This window comes from Chiloscyllium plagiosum, unplaced genomic scaffold, assembly GCF_037043375.1.
Source record: "Chiloscyllium plagiosum isolate Xiang-an unplaced genomic scaffold, Cpla_swu_hap1 HiC_scaffold_16, whole genome shotgun sequence".
In the NCBI taxonomy this organism is placed as follows: domain Eukaryota; kingdom Metazoa; phylum Chordata; class Chondrichthyes; order Orectolobiformes; family Hemiscylliidae; genus Chiloscyllium; species Chiloscyllium plagiosum.
In genome coordinates this window covers 10,560,142-10,574,226 of record NW_028270154.1, presented here as the reverse complement: position 1 = coordinate 10,574,226, position 14,085 = coordinate 10,560,142, and the positions used below count along the sequence as shown (strand labels likewise).

Sequence of the window (14,085 nt, the reverse complement as noted above, 5' to 3'; positions counted from 1 at the left end):
AAGAAGTGGCAAGAGAAGGGAAGAGTTAAAGTCAGCAGCTTCTTCACTGGTTGTGCACAAGACAGCTGAGTCCAGGCCTGAGGAAGAAAGCAATGAAGGAACGGAGACATTCAGACAAGGAAAGGAATTATCTCAGCCTTTAAGGTGGGAATGCTGACTTTTTTGGGAATTCTCACTCCTGATAGTTCTCTTCATTAGCTGCAATAGACAAATAAAATGAAAGACTTGCATTTACTCCGCACCTTTCATAAGGGTATCCATGTAAAACATTTTTGAAATGTTGTCAACCCTGATTTGTTCAAACATTTACTCTGTTAATCCCTCACAGTTCAGTTGCTAACTCATTCACTATCCTGCAGACTTAGTCCGTGGTATGACAAGCAATATATCGCGTTTCTGCACGGGACAGTTATATTCGCCATTTGCCTCTTAGGTCTCTTTTATATCTTTCCCACTCACCCTAAACCTATGCCCTCTAGTTCTGGACTCCCCCACCCCAGGAAAAGACTTTGCCTATTTATCCTATCCATGCCCCTCATAATTTTATAAACCTTTATAAGGTCACCCCTCAGCCTCCAACACTCCAGGGAAAACAGAATGCATTTAGCAACCCACTGAGACAGCAACATCCAAACCTGCAAACACTACCATCTAGAAGGACAGGGGTGGCAGGTAATTTGGAACACTATCACCCCTCCAAGTTCCCCTCCAAGTCACTCACCATCCTACCTAGGGACAGTGCAGCAGGAGTAGGTCATCTGGTCCCTTTAGCCTGCTCCACAATTCCAGAGCATGGCTGAGTATCTACCTTAATACCATATTCTAGCATCCTAGAGCATCGGAGGCTGAGGGGTGACCTTATAGAGGTTTACAAAGTTATGAAGAGCAAGGATAGGTTAAATAGACAAGATATTTCCCTGGGTGGGGGAGTGCAGAACTAGAGGGCATAGGTTTAGGGTGAGAGGGGAAAGATATAAAAGGGATTAGATTAGATTAGATTACTTACAGTGTGGAAACAGGCCCTTCGGCCCAACAAGTCCCCGCCGAAGCGCAACCCACCCATGCCCCTACATTTACCCCTTACCTAACACTACGGGCAATTTAGCATGGCCAATTCATCTGACCTGCACATCTTTGGATTGTGGGAGGAAACCGGAGCATCCGGAGGAAACCCACGCAGACACAGGGAGAACGTGCAAACTCCACACAGTCAGTCGCCTGAGGCGGGAATTGAACCCGGGTCTCTGGCGCTGCGAGGCAGCAGTGCTAACCACTGTGCCACAGATCTAAGGGGTAACTTTTTCACACAGATGGTGGTGCATGTATGGAATGAGCTGCCAGAGGAAGTGGTGGAGGCAGGTACAATTACAACATTTAAAAGGTATCTGGATGGGTATATGAATGGGAAGGGTTTAGAGGGATATGGGCCAAGTGCTGGCAAATGGGACTAGATTAGGTTAGGATATCTGATCAGCATGGAGGAGTTGGGACGAAGGGTCTGTTTCAGTGTGAGGGGACATCTCTATGACCATCCCATATCCCTTGACATCTGTGGCAACTATGATGTATCAATCTGGAGATAGTAAGGACTGCCGCTGCTGGAAGAGCCCAGCAGGTCAGGACCCGAAACATTGACCCTCCTGCTCCTCCGATGCTGTGCTCTTCCAGCTCCACATCTGTCAACCTATCTTGAACTAACACTGATTTAGCCTCCAGAGACTTCTGAGCAGAAAATTCCTAAGGTTCACCACCATCTGAGAGAAGAAATCCCTTCTCAGTTCCATATCAGTTGTTCCTTTCCTGTCGCCAAGTCAAAATCCTAAAACTCTCTTCCGGACAGGAGGACCTGACCCCAATGCACTGCAGTGCTTCAGGAGGCAGCTAACCCCATTTTCTCAAGGGCCATTAGAAATGGACAATAAATGTTAGCCCAGCCATTGACGTTCCAACGAAAGCAAGTTCTTAAAGTTTGTATTTGATGGTGTGTTGCAGTTCACATTCATGTTTCCTTTTGTCTTTCCAGGTAATTCCTAAATACATGTTGGGGCTCACGGTGAGAAAACTAACCCAGTACTTCATATTGCCCTGGGCCAGTCCGGTCTACTAGCCACAGGCTTCACCACAGGTAGATATTTTGTGAAATAAAATCATCGTCAGGCTGTAACTTGCACTGTTTATTGTCAATCTCTAATTGAGAAGGAGTGGTGAGCTGCCTTCATGAAGCGCTGCAGTCAGGGTGCTGTTAGGAAGGGAAGTCTTTGACTCAGTGATACGGATGGAACGATGATATATTTCCCAGTCAGGATGTCGAGCAGCTTGGAGGGGAAGTTGCCAGTGATGATGTTCCCATGTATCTGCTGCTATTGTCCTCCTAGATGGTATAAGACACTGTTTCGGTGGGTTGGGGAAGGTTTTAATAGCTTTGGAGTGGTGGAGTACAAGGGGAAAGGCACAGCATTTGCAAGGAGGAAGGAGTAAAATGACCTTTGAAGAACAGGAAACATTCACTGTGATGTAATAAAGCTGTTTAAGATATTACCGAGAATTTGAATTTTAAAAATAGAGTCAGATAAGTTTTGATTTTAGTTCTGTGAAAGTAATTTTTATTAAAGAGGCCAAAAAGTCACTTGTAACGTTTAAAGCATCATATGATTTAGTTAAATGTCTGTCAGGATACCCATGATGTTAGCGTCATAGAGTCCTACAGCACAGAGACAGACCCTTTGGCCCAAACTGGTCCGTGATGACCAAAACTGGTCCATTCACTAAAAGAACAAAGCTGCAAGATTCCACACCTTAAAACAGGAAACTTCATCCTCTACGTGAATCAATAAAGCAATTTTTTTTGCTATCTATCAATCTCTACTTTAACATGCAGAATTAATATGAGTTAAACACAAATTAACAGGTAAATTATGGTCATTAATTGATGAAATATTTAAACTGCTGCATTTGTGACAGGCTGGTTGAGGGCAATTACTTTAGTTTGATTTCAGTTCATGAGAATCAGAATTTCAGTTCAGAAGTTTCCTCCTAGTGGAACAATTTCAGGTTGAGAAATGTCCAAGCTGTGAGGGTTTGTACAGAAGCATTAGAGTTATCAGTGCTAAAGGAGGCTCAGGCCATCAGACTGGAAAGAAATACATCAACCATCCAAGAAGAAGAACTAGAAATAGTCAGTTTAAATAATATTGAAGCATTGAGATAGGAATGAAATTTCCTTGGGATTGAGTATCTCCAAACACTATTGCTGAAGCTTTGTTTTGTTGTTTATGTTAAGGTTTTTAATAAATGTAATATATGGAGCCTTTTCTCTGTTGCAAAGTAGATTTATGTTATTTCATTAAAGAACACTTTCAGTTTCCTGTGCATGCGTTCAGTGATTAACCACTAAAGTGAATCAATGGCAAAAACTGAACTTATGATATATCAAGCAGGTCTCATACTGCAAACTGACATGTCCCGTATTCCCAGCTCGGATTTGATATGACCCATTTTCCCAATTGGGATCTGACATGTCCCATTTTCACAACTTGGATTTGTCATGTCCCACTTTCCCAACTGGGATCTGACATGTTCCGTATTCCCAGCTTGAATCTAACATGTCCTGTTTTCCCAGTTTGGATCTGATATGTCCCGTTTTCCCAACTGGGATTTGACAAGTTCCATATTCCCAGCTTGGATTTGACATGTCCGGTTTTCCCAGCTGGGATCTGACATATCCCGTATTCCCAGCTCGGATCATAACAGTAAGAAAATCAAAAAGTGCTTAAAATACTCTATATGTCAAGACAATAACCTTAGAGAGAGAAACAGAATACCTGTACACATTTCAGGTCAGAATGACCCTTTATCAGAATGAAAGATGACCTCAATTCAAATATTAACTGTTTCTCTCTTATAGATTCGCGATCTGTTGTGTCCATATTTACTCTGACACCAGGGGAGTATCTCCATCTTTATCGGGGGACCCAGTGAGTGGTCTCTCTTTTTACCAGGGAGCTGGGCAGTATATCAGCAGAAACTGTGGGCCCAGGGAGTGGTCTCTCTTTTTACCAAGGGAGCTGGGCAGTGTTTCAGCAGAAACTGAGGGCCCAGGGAGTGGTCTCTCTTTTTACCAAGGAAGGTGGGCAGTGTATCAGCAGAAACTGAGGGAAGCTGGGCAGTGAATCAGCAGAAACTGAGGGCCCAGGGAGTGTGCTGATATTGCTGGGGACCACAAAGAGTGTGTTAGCTTTAAGTAAGTCTTCCAGAGAACATGTCAATGTTTACAGGGCTCCCCAAGGGTCCCTGGGTAGTGTGTCAGTATTTACAGGGAGGGGCCATGGGGGCGAGGTGTGAGGGGAGTGTGTCAGTATTTACAGGGGGTGTCCCCCAGGGGCATGGTGTGGGGGGAGTGTGTCAGTATTTACGGGGTGTGGGGGAGGCCTGGGGGCAGGGTATGGGGGGAGTGTGTCAGTGTTTACAGGGGGGTCCCATGGGGGGAGGGTGTGGGGGGGTGTGTGTGTCAGTATTTACAGGGGAGCTGCTGGGGGTGGGGTGTGGCAGAATTGACAGGGCATCCTGGGGAGTGTGCCAGCATTTATAGTGGTGCCCTGGATGTTTGTCAGTATTCACATGTGTTTTATGGTGTGTTTTGACACATCTGATTTGAAAGCACTGCCGTGGGGGCTCACTAATTCTGCATTGAAAGGGTTACATCAAACACAAAGACAAACACATAACCCGTGTGTTTCTGATTGGCTGTCTCCTGCCCTGACTCACTTTGCTCTGTGCTTAAATAGGACAATGTTTGTTCAAACGATTCTGAGTCCTGAGTGACTGAGTCCGAGCCACTGACTGGGAGATGACTGTCCTGCTTCCATAATGGGCACCTTGAACAAGTATGGGCTCCTGCTGTCGCTCCTGCTGGGCTGGATACAGGCAGGAGCTAGCCAGGTAAAGGTGGTTTTTAACCAGGCACTGAAGAGCGAGTTTTATTAACCTTCACAGCAACTGAAAGCAACAGTTTTTATCAATTAAATATGCCTCATCTGTCATTTCAGTTCTATGTTTATTTCTATCTTAAATTTCATTATGGCTCATTAATATTTTGTCAGGTTAGACCCTAATCTTTTATTCTGGATTCACTAGGAATATGTGTCTATGCTTTTAATTAATAACTTAATCTTAACAGGGAATACAAACGGTTTCTTGTGTTTTGGTTTTCAGCCCCTGCCTTTTTGGACCAGGCTAGTCTCCCTCTCCACGTCTTGCCCTCCAACTCACGGCCACTTCAAAATATATCTCAAAATCCAGTTTCCTTCCCAGCTCCCAGTCAAAGTGACCTTTTATTGTACCACTGAATCATCACGGTGCAGGAGAGTGTCGCTTGGCTTATTGTGTGTGTGTGTGATGACTCTCCTGTGGAACTACCCACATACTGGCCCTCCCCACCCACTGCATCCCCATGCATTTGCCCTTGTATAGGTATTTAGAAAAAAAATCAGGGCACGAAAGGAGGACACTCTGCCCATCGTGTGTGTGCCAGCCGAGATGCCAGAGAGGGATTGGGTGTGAGATTTGATGTTTGATTTAACAGTACAGATGTCCTGATACATGAAACCCTTACCAACAGGTGCCAGTCAGTGAGTTGATGTGCCTGTGAACACCAGCTTCAATCTATCTTATTGTGTGACTAACTGGTTTTTTTTTAGATTACTTACAGTGTGGAAACAGGCCCTTCGGCCCAACAAGTCCACACCGACCTGTCGAAGCACAACCCACCCACTTCCCTACATTTACCCCTCACCTAACACTACGGGCAATTTAACATGGCCAATTCACCTGGCCTGCACATCTTTGGACTGTGGGAGGAAACCGGAGCACCTGAAGCAAACCCACACAGACACGGGGAGAACGTGCAAACTCCACACAGTCAGTCGTCTGAGGCGGGAATTGAACCCGGGTCTCTGGCGCTGTGAGGCAGCAGTGCTAACCACTATGCCACCGTGCCACCCACGGTTTATTTGTCAGAGAGTGTTATTGTGCAGAATAACATTTTGCCCTCCTTTTGGTGTACTGTGTACAGTTCTGGTGGCCCTGCTGTAGGAAGGTTATCATTAAATTGAAGAGGGTGCGTAAAACATTTACCAGGATATTACGAGGACTGGAGTGGTTGAGTTATAAAGACAGGTTGGATAGGCTGGGACTTTTTTCACTGGTGCATAGGAGGGGTGACCTTGTTGTGGTTAATAAAACCACGAGGGGCATAAAAAAAGTGAATAGCAAAGGTCTTTTCCCTAGGTTAGGAGCGTTCAAATTGAGGGGACATATTTTTAATGTGGGAGGAGAAAGATTTAAAAGGAACCCGGGGGAGGTGAATTTTTCACACAGAGGGTGGTTCTTGTGTGGAATGAACTGCCGAAGGAAGTGGTAGATGCAATAACAATTAAAGACATTTGGACAGGTACATGAAAACGAAAAGTTTAGAAGGATACAGGCCAAACCCAGGCAAGCGGGACTAGTTTAGTTTGGGAAACCCTGGTCAGCTTAAATGAGTTGGACCGAACGGTCTGTTTACGTGCTGTATAGCTCCAATTTCCCATCCCTCCCACGCCACACCAATAGTTGTTACAACCCTCCCCGATTTTCTATTCCCTGTTTATAGTTACTTTCACGTCCTCAGAACTGAGGACAGACAGCATTATTGACAGGAGAACAGTATGTCCACAGAACTCTTTTCCTGGCTCACCCACTGCTCCCAGTGGGCCCAGCCGGTCAATGCTGGGGCTTGTTCTTTCAGGACCCTCCTCCCGTGTTGTTTCTTTGTCCCACACCAACAGCACAGCCTCCTATTCCTTTCTCACTCAAACGTATGTCTAACCTCTCTTTAATTAGACCTACATTGTACACCTCAACCACACCCTGCAGTATCGAGTTCCACATTCTAAAGAGCTTACATCAAAACCTTGTTTATGAATTCCTGATTGGATAATTTTTCTTTGTAGCTCTTTGCTTTTGTCTCCCTGTCAATGGAAACGTTATTTTTTCTAGGTCTACATTTTCATAATTTTATTTAAAAATCTTTAGCCTGTTCCTGGAAGCCGTAACCTTTTGGATCTGGTCCATTCTTGTGGATACTTTTTGCCCCATTCACCCACCATCTCCATATCCTTTCGTTCAACAGCTTCTGTTATTTGATAAATACTCCGCATTGGTACGAGGCAGGAGTGTCATGGTGCTTATTATTTCTAATTCATTCCTCTGTTCCTCTTTAACACACCATTAGAGGCGCATGAGTATTTAAGGGAGGGATGGCGTTGTCGCTAGACTCTTAATCCTGAGACCCTGCTAATGCTGTGGTTCAGATCCTGCCACAGCCGATGGTGGAATTTCAGATCAACAAAAACAAATTGAACTTAAGAGTCAATTGTCCAGAGAGTCTGGTTCGCTAAAGTCCTTTAGGGGAGGAAACGCCTGCCTTTACCTGTAACTCCAGACCACTCTGACCAATTAGGGATGGGCAATAGATGCGGATCCAATCCAGTGAACCTACAATCTGTGAATAAATGAAACAAAATGATCTGCTGGTTGTCAACAAAGACTCAGTATTTCAGTTGGAAGGCCAGAAAAGTTGGTATTAACTATTAGTGATGCCCTCCATTGCCAAGACGGCAAATGTTTACCTCCACAATGCAGTACATTGCTGTCCCTATTCGATAAACCACTCAGCCACATCGTTACAACCCTCAGATCTGAATATCCAATGCTCCCTGGCCACCTCCTGATTTACACCATCTGTAGAAAGGCTGTCATTTCTATCCTTTTATCTTTATTTCTTACCTTCCTAACTTAGCCTACAGGTCGTTCTGCTATAACACGCGGTTCGTCAGCACGAATTGGCTATAACGCAATTGATGAATTGTGGATGTTGCTTAGATAACGCAAACTTTCTACCGAACGGGTATAGCTACTTTTAGTTAGCGATCTTCTACAAGGCGATTTTCTATAGCAATTTCCTGAGCGCGATTTTCTATAGCACAATGTTACAGAGGAACACAATTGTCATGTTATAGAAGAACGATCTGTATGTATACCTGAAATGTAGTGTAACATTTCGCTTCTCTTTTTCTTGTAGCTAAGATTTGTACCTTAAATGACAGCGTGTTGGTGACATTGTACACTTTTTACTGTACTCCTGTTCTTGTGTAACTTGAGTTAATAATAAGCCTAATTCTATTCTAAATTAAGGTGATCTAAACCTCAACTGCCCACCTCCCATTCTCATACCAGGCTCTGTGCACCTATCAGCCCTGTGCTCACTGACATACATAGACTGGCTTCCTGACCAGCCAACACCTTGATTTTAAAATTTTTATCCTTGTTTCCAAACCCCTGAAGAGGATTCCAGTGCTACAAGTCTGAGATTGCTGCTGCTGCTGCTGCTACTCCAATGAGTCTCTGGGATGAATCTACCATCAGGGGTTGTGCCTCAGATGTGAAGTCTTCCCTAATCTCTCTGTCTCTGACTCTGTCACATTAGGAACCTCCTTTAAAATCTACCTCTTTCGTTGAGTTTTTGCTCATCGCCTGAACCTCTTCCTATGTGTCTCAGTATAAAATGTTGCAGCAGTTATCATTGAGTCATTAAAGACAGAGGAGGAGGCCACTCAGCCCATCGAGTCCATATGTGTAGAGCGGTCCAGTCTGTCCCATCTCCTCAGGCCAATGAGTTTGTTGTCCTCAAGTACCCATCCACTTTCCTGTAGACATTGTTAAACATCTCCTGCAGTACCCTCAGGGGCAGGGGATCCCAGGTCATACAGCTCAGTGTTTAAAGAAATCCATCCTCTCAATTCCCACCCCGAAGCTCTTGCACAACGCATTAATTCATGTCCCCTAGTCCTTATCTCCTCAGCTAATGAAGCAACTTCTCTTTGCCCACGTTATGTAAACTTGGCACCTCGATCAAATCTCTTTCTCCAAGGAAAACAAACCCTGGGGTTTTGTTTAAACTTTGCCACATCATGTGATGTTTGGTAAGACTGCAGTTTATTACCCACCCCCTTTACTGCCCTTGAACCTAGCCGCTGCCAAGGCCATCGCAGAGAACAGCTCTAGGCCACTCACATGATAGTGGAAGTGTCATATTTGAGACAGATCCATACCAGACCATATAGGACGAGTCAAATGCTGGAATCCAAAGTAGACAAGCATGGGGCTGGGAGAACACAGCAAGCCAGGCAGCAGCCGGAGGTGGAGAAGTCAATGTTTCGGGTGTAACCCTTCTTCAGGACTGGGGGTGGGTTATACTCGAAACATTGACTTCTCCACTTCCTGATGCTTGCTCTGTTCTCCTAGCCTCCTGCTTGTCTAGACTGTATAGGACAGTCGGTTTCCCTCCCTGAAGGACAACAATGTGCAGGTTAGGTGAATTGGCCATGGTAAATTGTCCATAATATCCAGGGATGTGCATGCTAGGTGGGGTGGCCATGGGAAATGCAGGGTTACCGGAATAGGGTTAGGGTCTGTGTATGGGTGAGAAGCTCATTGGAGGGCCACTGTGGACTCGATGGGCTGAATGGCCTTTCTCTGCATGACATTAGTGAATGAGATGGGAATTGAATAGCAATAGTCACCATTAGTGAGACTACCACTTCCATTTCAGATTAATTATTCAAATTTAAACTTCACCAGCTGCTGTGGCTGGGATTTGAACTCATGTTCCCGGTTTTTCCAGGGACCACTACACCACCAAATCTCCAAATTATTCCCTAGCCAGGTCCTTTTTGATAATGTTATTTTACAGATATTTCTTTGGAGGGTATATGGGCATGTCAGGAAACCAATGTCATGAGAGTGGAGACTAAAACCTCTCCAGTGCGGTAAATCAGAGTTTTGCTTTGGCATGTTTTCCAGCTTGAAATGCAGAAATATTTCGGTGACGCACACAGATCAACCTGACCTAATTCATCTGTAATCTAATAAACACAGTCAGGCACTAAACCAGCCAAAACTGGACCATAATTTCATGAGCCAGGCCTGTAGTTAGACAATATAGGAGACAGTCAGGCACCTGGTTGTTCCTGAATGAGATACTGCCTGCAATTGTCATCCTGTTGTTTACAGCCTCTAATAAGGAAGACTGTATCAGGAAATGACTTTTTTTCCCCACAAGTTAAGTTCTTGAGGCAGTGACAAAACAAACAGAGGATATAAACATTCTGACTTCCATTTGGTGGCAACTGTTTAAGATAAGTGTTATCAGCAGTGTGTGCAAGCAAACAAGCTCAGTACATTCGCTTGGCACAGCTCACACTCTCTCTCTGGTTTTATAACTCTCTCCGGTTCTGTCGCTTCCCTTTCTAAGTTCCATCCCTCTCTCTCCACCATGCCTCCCAAACCTCTCACTGATACTTTTAATTCCTTATTCTTTGACAGGACGTGGACACTTCTGGCAGGGTCATCCTTTGTTGCCCGTCCCGATTTGCCCCCTGAAGTTGCTTGGCCACTTCAGAGGGCAGTTAAGGGTCAACCACATTTTTTAAAAATCACATTAGGCCAGACTGGGTAGTGATGACAGATTTCCTTCCTTGAAAGACATTAATGAACCAGATGGGGTCTCTACAGCCATCGATGATGGTTTAGTGGGCACAATCACTGAGACTAGCTTTACCTTCTGGACCAAAGGGGCTGGTTCCATGCTGTACATCTCTATGACTAATTCACTAAAGGTTCGTTCTACCAAATGCCTGGTTGGACCCGTGACTGTAGCGTATGAGCCATTTGGGTGCCAGCGTTTTGGCATGGCCGTTTGGGCGCAGCCCATTTGGTGACAGACATTTTGGTGCTAGGAAAAAAAGGTTGATTGATTCATCATCACTCAAAGGTAGAACTTTGAAAAGTTTTAAAACTGTAACTTTATTGAAAAATAAAAACATTAAATTTTGTTACACCAAAGCTGTCCATACAGACAGATTTACATATAAAGAAATGTTCTTAGTGCCTTAATGTCCGTTGCCAAATGGGCTGGTGCAACTAAGTTTGGCGCCCAAATGGCCGTGCCAAAACGCCGGCACCCAAACAGCTGCGCCAAAATGTACCAAACCCGTATCCATCCGTCTTTTAAACATTGTAATTGTACCCACATCCACCACTTCCTCAGAAAGCTCATTCCACACACTAACCGCCCTCTGCTTACCCACAGCTGACCACCAACCCGTCAAGATCATGTGCACAGAGCCCCCAAGGCCCCGCATCAAACAAAGTTGCACTCAGACTTAATAATTAATAAACACATTCTTTTATTATCTCAAAGCCTGGTTTTGTTGGCTCCTTTTCCAAACCAAAATTCATCTGGTCTGGGAGCAAGGTAACCAGGAAGAAAAGGATCTGTTTTAAATTACTCTTGTTGAAACCATCCAAGGAAAGAAGTCAAGGAGCGACTACATCCTCCTTCACCCAGAGGCTGAACGATTTGGGGTATCCTGTCAGCATTTATTTCAAGAGGGCTAGAAACAAGAGCAAGGATATACTGCTAAGGCTATACAAGGCTCTGGTCAGACTGCAATGGGAATATTGTGAGCAATTTTGGGCCCCATATCTAGGGGATGATATGCTGGTCTTGGAGAGGGGGATCCAGAGGAGATTTATAACAATGATCCCAGAAATGAAGGGATCGTCACATGAGGAGTGATTGAGGTTTCTGGGTCAATTCTCGATGGAGTTTAAAAGGATGGGAGCAGGGTCTGACTGAGACTGACAGAATACAAGATCATGGATAGAGTGGACATTTTGAGAAGGTCTTTCTACTGGCAGGAGATACCTAGACCCGAGGGCACAGCCTCAGAGTGAAGGGAGGACCCTTTAGAACTGAGATGAGGAGGAATTTCTTCAGCCAGAGGGTGGGGAATCTGTGGAACTCATTGCCACGGAGGGCTGTGGAGGCCAACTCATTGAGTGTATTTAAAACAGTGATAGGTAGGGTCTTGATTGGTAAAGGGGAACGACAGTTACAGGGAGAAGGCAGGAGGATGGCGTTGAGAAACATCTGCCATTATCAAATGACAGAGTGAACCCAATGGGCTGAATGGACTAATTCTGCTCCTGTATCCTATGATCCCATCATATGAAGACCCACAAGAGAAACTCACAGCCCTGAGTCAATCCTTGCATCAAAACATTGCCAACGCCAACATCCCCAACCCAATGCCTGAGGAGCAGGCACTGTGTTGGCTTCTCAGTGGCTCAGTTACCTCCCAAGAGATTGGAGTAGCTCCTGCAAGCTCTCCCTCACCCCCAGGGCAGTTTGGAACTGCCGGAGGTATCTGCCTACCTCAGGTGAGATGTTAATGTCAAGATGCTGTCTACGTTCCCAGGTGGAAGAAAGGATCCCACAGCTCCTGTCAGGTAAAACCCTTCTTCCAATTCCCTTGGATTAACAGTCATCCTTCAAGTGACATCAATGGGCGGAAAAAAAGCTGAGCCAGCCATACTGCCTATGGGTTCTTGCTGTGTACAATTTGAACTCCTGCTTCTCATGTTGCAACAGTGATTAAATTCAAAAACGTACTTTATTGGCTGTAAAACATCTTGGGGGCATCCTAAGACAGTGAAGGGTGCTACAAAAATGCACATTTCTTTGATTTTTAGGCCCACTTCCGTGCCCCATTGATCTCCGTGTTTTGTCTTTCCTTCATGCCCAGACCTGAAGGCTGTTTAAAGACATATACTTTCATTCATGGGTTAGGGGCATTGCTGACGTGATCCAGTATTTTTTCCTGACCTCCAGTTCTCCACAGGAAAATTGCAGTCAACTACGTTGCTGTGGGTCTGGACTCACATTTAGGCCAGACCAGGTAAAGATAGGAAATCCCCTTCTCTAAAGGGAACATTGGTGATGGTTTTTTATAACGATCAGCAGTGGTTACATGGTCGTCATTAGGCTAGCTTTTTATTCCAGATTTTGACCAAATTCATATTTCACCATCTGCCATGTTGGGATTTAAACCCTTGACCACAAGCACGTGTACACCCAGTCACTATCCCAAGAATGAATCCAGATTTCTTGCAATTACTGAAGTATTAAAATATTATTAAATCATTAATAATAATAAAAGGTGGTTAAGAAGGTAAATGGAATTAGCCGAGTCACAGGGAGGTTAGGTTGGAGCTGGTAAGGCCAAAGCTGGACCACAGTTTACAGTTCTGGATGTGAATGCACTGGAGATGGTACAAAGGAGGTTCATCAGGACATTGAAATAAAAACAAAGTGCTGGAGAAACTCAGTAAGTCTGGCAGCATCTTGGAGAGAGAAACTGAGTTAACGTTTTGAGTGCAGTGTGATTCTTCTTCAGCGAAATTTCTATATTGTTGAGAGAGAGAGGAGGAGTGAGTGGAACAGATAGCGAGGGGGAGGAGGAGTGAGTGGAACAGATAGCGAGGGGTAGGAGGAGCGAGTGGAACAGATGGTGAGGTGCCTCAGAACAAAAGACAACGGGAGTACTAATGGTCAGAATTAGGGGGTTGATTAGCTCCATTGACTGGATACAGAGTGATGTCAACAACATGGCACTGGCTGAGGTTACCATGTAGAACTGTCCTTCTCAACCTCTCCCCTCGCCTGAGGCATGGTGACCCTCAGGTTAAAGCACCACCAGTCATTTCTCTCTAATGAGAGAGCAGCCCTATGGTCTGGTAGGACTATGGCAACTTCAATGGGCAGAGACCAAAAGCGATCCTTTGGCCCATCTAGTCTGTGCATGATAAAGGGAAGATATAGGTGCAATGTTAGGTGTGAAAGTAAGAGAATGGGTCTGTTGTTGAGAGCAAGACAGTTATCGCAATGGAGGACAGAGACCATGTTCTGAAGTTGATGAACTCAGTACTGAGTCCTAGAGGCTATAAAGTATCTCTGTGGAAAATGAGGTGTTACCTCTTCAGTTTGCATTGAACTTTGTTAGAACACTGTAGCATGCCGGGGGTGGAAATGGGAGCACAATGGTTCATTGAAATAGCCCACAGCTGGAAAGGTTTGGTTTCAGATTTCCAGCATCTGCTGTCTTCTGCTTTCAGGATGCTGTGTGGGCTGAATGGTCTGAACCA

General features: G+C 44.8%; 1 protein-coding gene across 1 annotated transcript in view; it reads left to right on the top strand.

Moving 5' to 3' along the window:
- The first annotated feature begins 4,784 nt into the window (after positions 1-4,784).
- The window catches only part of gpx3 (glutathione peroxidase 3), a 28,589-nt gene continuing 19,288 nt past the window's right edge, over positions 4,785-14,085 (top strand). The window contains exon 1 of the mRNA XM_043703092.2: positions 4,785-4,938. Coding sequence (XP_043559027.1) covers positions 4,867-4,938 — 72 coding nt within the window. The 5' untranslated portion in view covers positions 4,785-4,866. The remainder of the gene's footprint in view (positions 4,939-14,085) is intronic.